Genomic DNA, 13,468 nt, shown 5'->3' with positions numbered 1-13,468 from the left:
GGAAGTCTAAGCACTTTACCCATACAAATTAAGCATTGCAACACAACAGCTAGATATGCAGGGAGTACAGAGGGATCACCCAGACGGCACATTGCTGTAACACAGCTGTTTCTTGTAATGTGGCAGATACTTAGCAGAAATCAAGAATATCTGAACAGAAAGTTTAAACCAGCTGTTTTCAAACTTATTTTTGGTAATCCGTAAAGGAGTCTGCTAGAGGTGTGGGCCCCAATACAGCGGACTCGGGTACCGTGGTGATAGGCTTGCTTTTCTGAGATGCACATACTGCATCACCTTCAGCAGTGAGTGTAGCGTAAGCCCTCAGCCTCTTACCCCAGACACGCCGCTCGCTGCCCTTGCAATGGCCCTGACGTAACAGTATTTTGAGCCAGAACATCTACTGGATCAACTGGATCTGGATTTTTGGACAATGTCAAGCCTTTATGGTTTTTTTCTTAAAACCATTTCAAACAGTGTCATCAGCTCCAGGTTCTTGAGACCTGGCTCCCCGGGGTGCTCTCGCCAACCTGAGGATGGGCACAAACTGGAACCCAGCCACTTTCATGCAGGTCCAGAATGAGCGGTTCAGCCAGCAGAGCTTTCCCAGGAGCCATTCTGTGGCAGAACTAACTTACCTCATCTTTATGTAAAGCCACGCAGTAAAGGTGCTCATATACTGCTGTCATTTTAAGGTCCATGTAATCTTACATGAACTTCTAAAGGCATATGTGTTCGTGATCAATCCCCAAAACCTGTGGGGACAGCAGCACGGCAGAGGCACGTTAGCTCAGTTTGGAAACAGCGGTGTGCTCTTCTTAAACAAGCACATCCTCAGAAACGCCTGCAGTGCTGACTTTCTGCCTGACATTGTTCATGTATAATTGGTTATGTCAGCTCTACTGTAAAACACTATAAAAATGAAACTTCTTCCAGGGACAACTGAATTCTGGTAATTTCCAAGTCAAGTAATTTATGTCTGAAGTTGGGGTCCAATTTCTATGCTACAAGGGCCTTACACATCAGTTATGCAGGACTGGCTGCTAAAGATGGGCAGCACGTCATCCAGGTTGAGAGGTGGACACATCTAAAAGGTGATTCATCCTTAGAGATGAGTCACTTCTTAAGTGTGCCTCTTCCTCTCCACTGATGATAAAGAAAACCTGGCTAAATAGCTCAGACATCTACATTGTGGCTTTACAAAACACCTGAAAGGAATCTGACCTGTGACTTTGTAACTTGCTGAGAGAGGATGCTGAGCTTATGGGCCATTTGAATGAGCAGAAACCCATTCTTAAAACTAACCTTTTACATTTTAATACGGTATTTACCACTTGTGTAGCAATCGCAGATCCAGGTTGTTGGCTAAGCAGTATCTCAAGATGCCTAAATCCCACAGTTGATGTTTCCTGTCTTTATCCGTACGTAACAGAACCACTACCCAGCCAGCAATCCTGCCAGCAGGAATTTGGAAAAGGGTGCTTGCAGGCCAAGCTTAAGATGTGTTGGCAACACTGTGCATGTGGGCAGTTTACACAGCCCGCAGTCTAATTTCAGCTGTAACCACTACTGCTATTAGATTCTCATTATGCACGGGTGTTTGCATGCATGTGGAACAGAGGCTGTACCATTTAATTACATCTACAGCCGTGGAAAGGTCCCATCACGTCTATAACTACCAGCCTAATTTGAAACCCTCTTTGCTCGAGAGCAGGTAATCCCACCCTTGTCCCTCCTTGCTTTTAGGAGTGCATGAAGGTATTGGGCCATTTTAGAGAATTTCGACATGCAGCATAAAGCCTTGAGAACTGAAGCTGCCCTGAAAATAAAAAGTGATGGTGTGATCCAAATTGAATTGTATGACTGCACCTTTTTATTTTTGGGAGACTGAGCTGAAGGTGAAGATTGTGTGTGGTGCAGACTAGCAAAGAGCTGTTAAGTTATCTGGCTTCATGCATTTGAAAAATCAGTGTTAAAAACACATGAGCAATAAATACATGGTGCATTTAATATCTTGACTGCTCAGATAGCTACCTGCTCCCTGTCCACCCCCAAAATTCCTGCTGCCTTATTCTCAAGCCTCAATCAACACGTAAGTGCTTCTCAAAGAGGAGTAGCAATGTGTCAGTTTTCCTTGCGTTCAGGTAGGACTGTATTGTGTCGAGCAAAGTACCCCAGTCGTTTGTAAGCCAAAAACTCCTGAACTTATTCTCTGGCTTTGAGAAACTCAGCCTGTCCTCATGCCTCAGCATGTAGCTACAAGATACTTCTGCTGTGAGGAAATGCTGGTTTCAGAGGCCCCTGCTGTCTCTTACCCCAAACTGCAGTCCCTCCCTGCCCTGTGAAATAATTCGAGTTTAAACTAACCATACAAGAAGAAATCATTTCAGTGATCTGGCTTGCAACATAAGCATCAAGCAGTGTGACAGAGGGGCTGCAAGCTGCAGAGAGCACGGAATGGGGGGTTTAAAATTTTTGTCACCAAAGCAAATCTATCATGTAACTACGCCCTTGCTTTTCTGCCCTGGGAAACACAACTACAGTAGCACTACCCTGCTTAGCTGTCTTGTCGAGTGTCATATATGTGTAGGTACTGCCTGCACAGGCATCAGCAGTGTTTAAATTTGTGCCTTGGAGGCTCACGCTGGAGGAAATGTTGAGAACACAGTGACCATAAAGGAGCATGGAATGGGAACTGTGCCTCACAAGGTGTGACACCGGGACATAGGATGTCACAGCAGCAGAGACTGTTCATTGTTAACATCACCTTCTAATTCTCTTTTTTTTTAAAATTTTATTTTTAGTGTGGAAACAGTAAATGATGGGCAGTTTCATAGTGTGGAACTCATGATGCTGAACCAAACTCTGAACCTGGTGGTGGACAAGGGGACTCCCAAGAGTCTAGGAAAACTCCAGAAACAGTCCTCTGTCAGCCTCAATACACCCCTCTACATTGGAGGTACAGTGAGTTGCGCTGAACTTTGAGATTTTGACATGTGTTCTCAGAAGCAAATCATCTTCCATCCTACAGAGAGAACTCTCAGGGCCGGGGGGGCAATGACTAGCAGTTTGTCTTCCCCCTCTGCCAGAGGTTGCTTTGCTCAACAGAGAGCCGGGAAACCACACCTCTGCTCTTCTGCTTCGTGCGCCTCAGCCCACTAGCACCCCACTGCACGGCCAGCACTGCCGCGCACGCCAGAGTGAGGAAGCTAACCTCAGCACAGCACAGGCTGCTTCTGTGTTTGTTACACAGCCACGGCAAGAACAATCAGTTTGTAATTTCTAAAGCTTTCAGAACTGGCTGGCACCAAAATGTCATGGTTGAAGAATACAATGGAAGTGTCACAGTCACAGCAAAAAAGCAAATCAATAGTCAGTAGGTTTAAATGTACCATAAATGAGCAGTATTTCTGCTGGAAATGCTAAAAATGGGGGGGAGAGGGGGAGGGGTATGGGGTCTGGGACAGAGATTAAAACATCCAAACCATATTAACACACAAGCTGACTTAGAACTTCTTGGCTAATAGTTTTCTTATTGGAAACTGAAGCCAGAGCTTCAGTATTAGAAAGATATTAAAATTGACCAAACTTCAGTTAAGAAGTTTTTTCACATTCAGTAGTGAATTTTGGGAGAAGGAGGGGATAAATGGTGTGGGGTACAGATGCCCAGAATAATGAGTATCCTGCTAATTAGGTGTCTGGATATGAGAGACAGAATGAAGGCTGTACTCTACCCAACAGATTTGTTTTTGCCAGAACCGCCCTCAGCTCTATTCTGGACTGAATGTTGAAATCTGTCCCTTTCAGTGACACAGAGTTCTTGAATTTTTACTCAGCCTATTCTAAATACAAAAGTCAGCAGAACAATAATAGACTTTGAAAGTCTTTGAGCTTTTTCTAACAAGATCATTGAAGCCAATAGTAGAAACTCTTAACTTCACTTGGTGCTGGTCAAGCCTTTTGTAAATAATTCCCTTTGATAACACTTTTCTAAAAGAACCCTGAATATTGCCCTTGTAAATCAGAAAACTGGCTAATCTTGCTTTGTACAGAGCTGAACTTTTATAATTGGCTCCTATTAAGAATGTCACAGACTATTAAAGAGCATTACACATCAAAGATAATCTGCTGGTGAGGACATCACAATTTCTCCCTCTAGCACAGCATAAAAGATACCAACCCCACAGCAATTTATACACAGGGAGCTTGGGAAGTAATCACATGGAAAAGTTGTTAATGGATGAGCATTGTGGATCAATACTAATTCTCAAAAGGTACCTACAAAACAGCATTCACAGGACAAACCTGAGACCTGAACGAAGGACTATTGAATACCAGAAGGCATGGGCTCAGAGGAGACTTTTTTTATTGCCCATTAAAATTCTTCTTGCTTCTTTCTAAACCTTCACTGTTCTGCACATCCCGTGTCTCTGCACATAGCATTCCCATGGATGCCAGTTGCCCTTCCACTGCAGACTGTTTAGTTAGAGTAATTGATTAAATCGTCCCAGAGCAATTGTTCCTAACCTGCACTAAGCTTTAAGATAGACCTGAGCCTTCATGTGCCCACAATTTTTGTCCATCTCTCCAACTACATCACCTGGTCTAGCAACTTTCCTCCTAATGCACCGTTAAACAAAGATGCTGGTTTTGTTTTAAGACCATCTTTAACGGTGGAGTTACTTATGGATAGCAAATTCAGAGGCCTTACACAGCTGAAAATGGAAGCACTTGCCTATGCTACCAGCTGTACAGCCCAAGCAGATGTCAGTGGGGAGGGTATAACACAACATCCAAAAGAATCTGCTGGCCATCTGAGCGTATGAACTCTTCCGAGCGCTTGAACAAGGTGGAAGGTACTCGCCACAAAGACTTGGCCTGGCCTCCTGAACTGCTGTTCCCTGTCTCTAGAGTTCTTCTGCATTGGTTTTGATGGAGTGCACTGCTACCACTCCCTGTCCTAACACTGTGATCTAGTAGCGCCTAACTATCTTGCTGGTTCCCAGAGGTGGTAGCTACCTGCTGGCAAGTAAAGATATTCTTAAACCTCTCAGAAGGATAATTGCTATTAGACTATAGACAGGAGGAGCATCATCTGAGGTCATCAAAAATACATGGTCATCAGCCAAAAAGAAAAAACACTGGTTGGGTTTTGGTGGGGTTATTTTTGTCATATACCTCTTACGTAAGCTTGAGCAAGTGATTTTATTTTTGTTTCTTTCCGTTTCCAGAATGAGGACAATGAGACTGTGCTGCCTCACAAAGGTCCTATGTAAATTAATTCTTTAAAGATTATAAGGGGCTGTGACAAAAGAAACATTAGCAATTATAATTTATGTATTATCATTGTAACTGTGAGTAAACCTTCCCTTTTTGGTTTTATCTGAAGGGATCCCGACCTCTACTGGATTATCTTCACTGCGCCAGGGTGCAGATAAGACACCAAACGGTTTTCATGGATGTATTCACGACGTCCGCATCAATAACGAGCTGCAGGATTTCAAGGATTTACCACAGCAGTCACTAGGAGTCCTTCCTGGCTGCAAATCCTGTAACATCTGCAAGCACGGTATTTGCCGGTCCCTGGAGAAAACAAGTGTGATTTGTGAATGTCACCCAGGCTGGACGGGCCCCCTGTGTGACCAGGAAATGGGAGACCCATGTCTTAACCACAAGTAAGCTCAAACGAATGCTGGTGGGAGGGTGGAAGCTTTAGAGCTAATGCATATTTCACATTTCATCTTGTAAAACCACATCTGACTATTTTTGGAGGTGCTGGGCTCCCACACAAAATTATTGACAGTCATGAGTCAGCATCCATGGCAACTCTCAAATTCCACTCCTTGTTCTGATGTTGCTCGCTCTCCAAATGAGGTCTTTGTTCTGGAGGAGCTATGGTGTTGATACTGCAGGTCATACTTTCAGCTGTGACTCTACACATTAAAATATGAAAACTCCTGTTAACGGGTATGGCTTACCTCTGAGGTGGTGAGTGCCTGCACTTACCCAGAGCAAAGCAGAGCTGCCTGTGAGCAGGACGTACGCATTTTAGGGATATGCCCACAGCAGCATTGGACCCAGTATTCAAACTGACTCCCTGAAGACCGTTATGCACACCGATGTGAACAGTTTTAAATTTCCCCAATAGATGACTTAAATATTACATTCCGAAACACCCCTTTAAAGTGCAAGTTTAAAGGATAGCATAAAGTTGCACGCGAAGGGAGCATGAGTGTAAAGCACTCACAGTTCAAAGGCTCAATAACCACATCTCTATCAGAAACAGTGGATAAATAGCTTGCTGATGGCAAGTACACAAGGAAACAGTCCAACGCAGACCAGCAGTCTGCATAATTTGGTGCTGTTTCATGAGCAGATGGAAGTACTTTTGTTTTAGAAGCTACTTTGGTTTTTCTGTCTGTGGAAGGGGCTTTCCACAAGCACATACTTTTGACAGGTAAATTGACACAGTGAATAATCACTCTCTGAAGGGCAGAAATTTAACTTGGCAGAGGTACCATTTTAAACTTGCTTCTGGGTCTAATTCTGCAAAGTACTGAACGCTGGAAGGTGTTGAGAAGCACCTGAGAGTTTACAGACCAAAGGTATGAAGACCCAAGTGAAGAAACACTCAGAGACCCAAATGTTTCCTTGAATTTCCAACATCAACATGAAGCTGTTATGGTTGGACAGAGAAAAATAAGGGAGTTCCAGATGTTTACATGATGAGGGATTGTTTCTCTCATAGTCTAAGGAGGGTGATGCAATCTTGAGCGCAGCCCGCTTGCTAAGGAAGGTAGCTAAGCATATTTTTGATGCTGGCGTACTGTCCCACCTTTCATTAATTCACTTTTGGAGTTGCCTCCTTAAAGCCAGGCCCTTTGTGTCCAGGGGATTATGGTGGCCTTCTGGCAGGTGTCTGCTTCAACACGCACAGATGAATCTCAGCGAGGAAAAGCATAAAGAGCAGGTAGTTGATGATAACAGGAGTCACCAAGCACAGCTGTAGTTAGTGGGGCAGAAAATACTGCTTCATCTAGACTGTAACTCCCTTTCTTACAGTATTTTGCATATCTTGACCTGACTGAAACTGCTTTTATTATTTATGGGTTTTAGTTCAAAGCTTAAAAATAAAATTACAAGGATTCAACATAAGCAGGGAACAACTTTAAAGTACCAGAAAGAAAATGAATAAAAATAAGAGAAAGACGTGGGTTTATGCCAAGTAGGACCTGATATAGCAAAGGTTTATAATCCCTAAGCAGTTTTTCCTTGGCTGGACAGTGTTGCTTTCTTGCCTGTCATCAGTCTATTTCAACCCTGTCCCTGTCCCAGCAGTAGGGATAGTGTCAGAGAACTTGCTAAGGATCAACACCACTCCCTGTGGTACTCCTCAGAAAATACCAAAGCTCACTGCAGGCCACGAGCCAGTGAACCCAACTACAGCTGCCTGTCAATAAGTCTGTGCATAACTTTTCCACAAACACCTTCATTTATCACACAAGTTTTCATCACCTGGTATTATTTGTAGAGTAATTCTGCTAAGGAAGCCTGGGCGTGCAGCTTGATTGTTGGCACTTAGTTCCATGTGCTGATGCTGTAAATGTGAGCTGTCTTGTGTGGATGCCAAGTGTTGGTCCATGCTCAGGGAGGAGCCTAATGTTTTCCAAAGAGATCACTTAGGATCGCAAATTCTAAATGTATTCTCTGAACATTATCCAGCACTCACCAAAAACTCAGTTTCTTCAGAGCATTTGACACTGAACTGCTGGGTTTAGGGTTAGTATCCTGGAAATAATGGGCAGAAGTGCCAAAACGAAATGTGCCTGGGGAAAGGGAACTTTCACGTCGAACACAGTCCAGCTCTAAATGCTTCGTTTTTCTCCAGGTGTCTGCATGGCAAGTGCATGGTGGCCAATGTGGCTTACACCTGTAAGTGCATGGAGGGCTACACCGGCATGTATTGTGACAAGAAGAACAATTCCTCAAATCCCTGCAGGATTTTGAAATGCAATCATGGGCAGTGTAAAATCTCCGAGCATGGGGAACCCTACTGCGAATGCGATCCTAACTATAGCGGAGAACATTGTGACAGAGGTACGCTTGGCTGGGGCCCAGGATGCTGGTCTGCTAGTTTACACCTTTGTTTTGATGTCTCTTCCATGTGACCTGTATTTGGGGGTAAATGGCAAATAGTAGAAGATAAAGCTAAGTCAGCCTCTACAGAGCAATACAGGGAGGAGAAACAAACCACACGACAGCTAGCTAGCTATTATCCAAACATACAGAAAAGGGGACACGTGCAGCAGAGTTTTCTCTGTCTCCTGAATCCGTAAGGTTTGCTGCTCCCAGGCTTGTGATGGGATGCTTAAAGGAGAAGTTGTTGCAAGGTTTACCGTGAGCAAGCCATAATCTGTTAATTGCAGTGCTGGGAAAGGAGGTCCCACCCTGCAAACCAAGGAGGTACTGCTCATCTGAAGTGGCTGTAAAGATTCTCAGCTTGCTCCCTCTGATGCAGCTGGGCAGGTTTCCTGGGGAATCCCACAGATCATGCTGGACTTGCCTGCTAGGGCAGGGGCCCAATCCTTCCGCCCTGACCTCAAAAGACTGGCTGGAAACTCAGTGAGGTCTAATTTCATCCCTTCTGCCTTTTTTTGTTGCTGTACAGAAGGAAGGAGCTGGCTTGTATGATTTTTATTTAGGTTGTGCCTTTCCTGTGAATGAATCACAGACTTTCCGAATTACACACATATACAGCCTCACCAGAGTGTATCTGGCTGCTTCAGAGTGACTGCAGAACAGCACAGACACGTGCAGGTATCCCAGATTGCTAATGCCATGCAGAGCAGCCTGACCTTTGATCCTGGGAAGCAGACACAGTAAAAGTAATTCATATTTTGCAGGAGTGTTGCAGGATTCAACACTCAGCATTCATTAAAGCACTTCCAGAACTGCTGATCAAAGCCAGCAGGCCTGCTTGGCCTCTGCCTTGTGGCGGATATTACACATTTGTGTAACACAAGCTCTGTTTTGATGGCAGGTACAAAGCAGTAAAAGATTAAGGTCCTTCTCATGCCATCTGTTTGCCTTGAATATCATACAAGTACAGGGCTGATCACTGGCATTTGGGGAATATCTGGCAAAATAGTTACCACATTTTTTTTTTTTCCTTTACGTCTCTGTTGTCTTACCAGAGAACCTCTGCCAAGGAGACATAATTCGAGAAGTAGTCCGTAAGCAGCAGGGCTACACGTCGTGTGCCACTGCCTCCAAAGTACCCCGCCTGGAATGCCGCGGCAGCTGTGGCAACGGGCAGTGCTGCGTTCCTCTCCGGAGCAAAAGGCGGAAATACTTCTTCCAATGCGTGGATGGCTCCACCTTCACGGAAGAACTGGAGAGACACGTGGAATGCGGCTGCTCGAAATGCTTATAAGCCATTCTCCAGTCTCTTGCCACTTTAATCGACTCAGAAGCGCTATCAAAATGGGACCTATTTACTTTCAGAGTGAAGAAGAAGAAAATTATTAAGTATATTGTAAAATAAGCAAAAAATAGAACTTATTTTTATTATGGAAAGTGACTATTTTCATCTTTTATTATATAAAGTATCGCACCACTTTGGGTATATGTATCATATAGTGAGTTATTTTTACCATGAAACTTTTTTAACAGTTGTAAGAAAAAAAAATCAAAAGTTAAAAGTTAAAAAAAAATATATAAAGAAAACATAGCCTAACGGGAGAAGTGTGGGGGTGACTTTATGTGTATGCACAATGAACAAATGTAAAGGTGTTCCAAGGACCCGCCACAGAACCGATACAGGCTGAAGAAATCTCTGAAGCTCTGGGTGGGTCTCCTAAGAGAGCGGATCCCCCCGGCTGACAGCCATCTCGCCTGCTCGGGCACCCTGAGAAAGCCTCCCCCTCGGTCCCTTGCTCTGCCTAACACTGCCGACGCCGTTTTGTTCCTGTACAGTGGCTCCGCTTGCTGTTCTTGAACTGGTTCCCTATAGCACGTAGACACTGCCGTAGCTTGAGGCTAACTACATTATTTGACTATTGTAATACTATAATACATTTTCTGCTGTGTATGTTGTGTTTATCTGTGTTCACATTATATTCTGCAGCAACTGTACCTATAGAGCACAGGCAGCTTTATCCAAAAGAAGGGGACAAAGGGAAAGGAAGTGGGGAAATATATGTCGCTTTGGGAAATTTGGGGGCAAAATGTGAAATAAGTGCTAAGTAATGCCTAATAAATGACGTAGTACCTTTGTGTAAACTCCTCAGCTATGTTATTTCCCAAGTTTGTGCCTTCTTGCTCCCAGCCTTGATCCCTTTTTTGTATATGAAATATAAGGAATGCACTGCTACATAGTTTGTCACGCCTTGACACTTTAACTTGCAAAGGTTGTAAAGCGCACGAAAATATTGCAGGTGCCAGAACGTACCTGCAGCATAACGGCTTTGACTCCCACTGTCACTTGAGCCATGGGTGTAAGCTGGGCTGTAGCTGCCTGTTCATCCACACGCTGGTGCCGAGCAGTCGGCTACTTTTCCACAGCTTTTTAAATGAGCAGAAGTTGCACTATATCCATGTGAAGGTGTTCAGCCGACATTTGTCCACCTTAGCAGCACTCTTTTCTCTGCACAAGGAGAGCCATCACAGCTCCATCCTGTCCTGTTCTGACGTTCGGTGCAGATTGACCAAATCAGCCAAAGCTTTTCCCTCTGCACTGCTTTGTATCCTACACTTGTGTCTCCCAAAGGACTCCCGTTAACTTGAGCTGTGTTCAGAGCAAGCGCTGAACAGGAAATGGAAATCAATGCAGGGATAAATTCTCACTGTGAATGTGAGGCAAAAATTGACTCTGGGAGCGAGTTTGATTTTTGGAGGGTTTTTGGCAGGGCTGCCTTTCAGGGTCAGTAAGTACATGCAAAAAGCACCGTGGATACCTTGAATTTTCTCTTACTGTTCTATTCCAAACATCCCCATCAAGCATTCCATTATCAGCATAACTTCTTTCTTTCCCTACAATAGCAAGTACTATGGTCCTTTCTTCAATTCCTCTTTCTTTAAGAGAGGTAGCCAGAGATGATTCCTAGCAGCTGTAAGCTCCTTTTGAGAATGCTCATTGGTCTCACAAAAAAGATTCCGGATCAGGCGCTTCGGCAAAGGGTGAGTAGGAAAGCGGAATCAAGCAAACAGGGCTGTTGACTGGGGCTTGGGAAAGCTACACAGAACGCAGCCCTGCCATGACAAGCATAAATGTTTGCTTCCCGTTAAAGATAAGTGACCATCTAGCCATCGTGCAACCGGGAGGCTCCAACATGCTTAGCATTCTGCTACATCAATCTCTCCTTAACTGCAGCAGTTCATTCGTATTTCTTTGTTACTTCCAGAGCAACTTGAGCAGAAGGGACATTGCCAATATAATGCCGTCCCACAAAATAAGTATCAGTTTGTGGAGCCTGCGATCAGTGAAACATAAAACAATTGCTAGTTAAATGTACCAAACTGATTGAAACTGTACAGCTCAAGAGCCAGGGAAAAACTAATGCTAGTTGCAAGTACTGTGAACTGCTCTTTATTTTGGATATCACATCAGAAGCTCGGAGCAGCTGGTGTTTGCAGTGTGCAACCAAAATCACCCAAATCCACAACCTACAGGTTTTAAAAATCCACGCAACTAACTGCACAAAGAGACTTGTGCAAATATGCGCCTGGCACACCACTATCGTTAATATTTCATTCCTGCTTAAAACACTTTAATTTCTGAAGAAGCAGCTGCTATGGTGCCAGGCGGAAGAGATCCAGACCAAGCAGTGGCTTGCAAGCCCTCTGTGTGCTCTACTGCACAATTTGTACCAGTGAACTGTCAAGGCCTGCAGAAACACGGCCGCTCTTGAACAACACCCAAAGCAGTGTTCACGTTGTCCCTTGAGCAGCAACGTGTGTGAGAGAGAAGGTGACATTTACTCGTAGCCTCGCACCTGCTGGAGGGTGCTTTAAAAGGAATGATTTTGACTGGCCGGGCAAAGCCATCAACATCTTATTAACACATCACTCTGGGATTTATTTAAGCAAAGCCTTGCAGCAAAGTGACCAGCAACAGCTCAGCGAGGCTGGCCCTGTTCCTGGCCCTTTTCTGTCATGGCACTTCATTGTTAAGCGCTGGGATAAAGAACTAAGAATATCTATTTTGTAACCAAATGATGCAATTTTTGTACGCTTTTAGGCAGCACTTGCCATTGGATAGTGATGCTTTATGTCAATGATTCTCTGACTTGCTATAGAATTATTTTATGTTAAGAAGAAAATAAAAAGCATTCAGATGTGCCAAAAATGTGAGGTAAACTGAAGTGTAATTAGCTCTGAAAGTTCCTCTGTAACCTGCCTAATGTTACAATAAATTTCAAGAACCGCGGGTACAATGCAGTAGTTTTTACCTCTATAAAGTTTTAATATAAAGTGAAGAAAGATGCCTACCCTTAAAAAATGGCAATGCAGACTGGTGTGAACTGATGTATTTTATTAATAGATTCTCATTGTGATGTAAGTTTAAATAAATTGTTGGGTTATGGAAGATTGTAACATACCTTGTGATGCAGATTATTTCTACGTGTATTTGAGGTGTTGAGTCTGACCTTTTAGAGTATGTCAGGTAGCTCATGGGAAACGATGGGGGAAACCACACGCGATCCTCTTGGACAAATCTAGTCAGAGAATGGCTGTAGTTAAACACAGTATGAACAGCAATTACGTATTTTTATGGCATCACAACCTAATCTTTTAGGAGTATTACACACACAGATGAACTAAGCTACATAGGTTTTGAGCCTGGGCATTTTTTTCAATCAAATACTTTATTTGCAGCTTTTTTTTTTTTTTTTATAAACTGTTTGAGGAAGGCCTGCAGCAAAAGTACACTACTTAATTAATAATAGAAATAAAGAAGAAATGAAATTTCTTCAATAAATGAAGAAGTATTGGGAATTGGGGTCAGAGGAGGTCTGGCTGAGGAAATGGAAGTCACCTAGCCAACAGTGGATGACAGTGTGATCTCCTGACATGCATTCCAAATTTGCTGCCACGCCTCTGTAGCTGGTTATTATTAGTGACCCAGGTGCAACAGGCCTTTTCTGCTCATTACATTCCAGCCTTAGCACAGAGTAAACCAAAGCTCCCACCTACTCCTTAGCCTTCCCTCACCCATGCCCCTGCAAAGCGCTCACATAGCGCTAATTATGCTTCGAACTACAGCCCTTAGAGTTGCCTTTGCCATTCCATGCAAAACTAGCGACAGCACCCAGCCAATAGAAACACTCAACCTTAATGAGCATCGTTAAGCCTGAACTATGAAGGTTAATTATATAATTGTAGCAGATGGTAGCATTTTCACCTAAAGCAAACTGAGCTGAGCCTACTAAAAAAGCCAGCGGGAACTGGTCAAAATTTTCTAGGTACTGGC

The 13,468-nt window shown here is 43.7% G+C and overlaps 1 protein-coding gene across 1 annotated transcript in view; it reads left to right on the top strand.

Moving 5' to 3' along the window:
- The window catches only part of SLIT3 (slit guidance ligand 3), a 531,438-nt gene extending 518,847 nt beyond the window's left edge, over positions 1-12,591 (top strand). The window contains exons 34-37 of the mRNA XM_037398361.1: positions 2,802-2,956; positions 5,387-5,672; positions 7,886-8,094; positions 9,192-12,591. Coding sequence (XP_037254258.1) covers positions 2,802-2,956; positions 5,387-5,672; positions 7,886-8,094; positions 9,192-9,430 — 889 coding nt within the window. The 3' untranslated portion in view covers positions 9,431-12,591. The remainder of the gene's footprint in view (positions 1-2,801; positions 2,957-5,386; positions 5,673-7,885; positions 8,095-9,191) is intronic.
- The last annotated feature ends 877 nt before the right edge of the window (positions 12,592-13,468 follow it).

Source organism: Falco rusticolus, chromosome 8, assembly GCF_015220075.1.
Source record: "Falco rusticolus isolate bFalRus1 chromosome 8, bFalRus1.pri, whole genome shotgun sequence".
Classification (NCBI taxonomy): Eukaryota; Metazoa; Chordata; class Aves; order Falconiformes; family Falconidae; genus Falco; species Falco rusticolus.
Note: the sequence above shows the minus strand (reverse complement) of the source record. Positions and strands in the feature narration are given on the sequence as shown.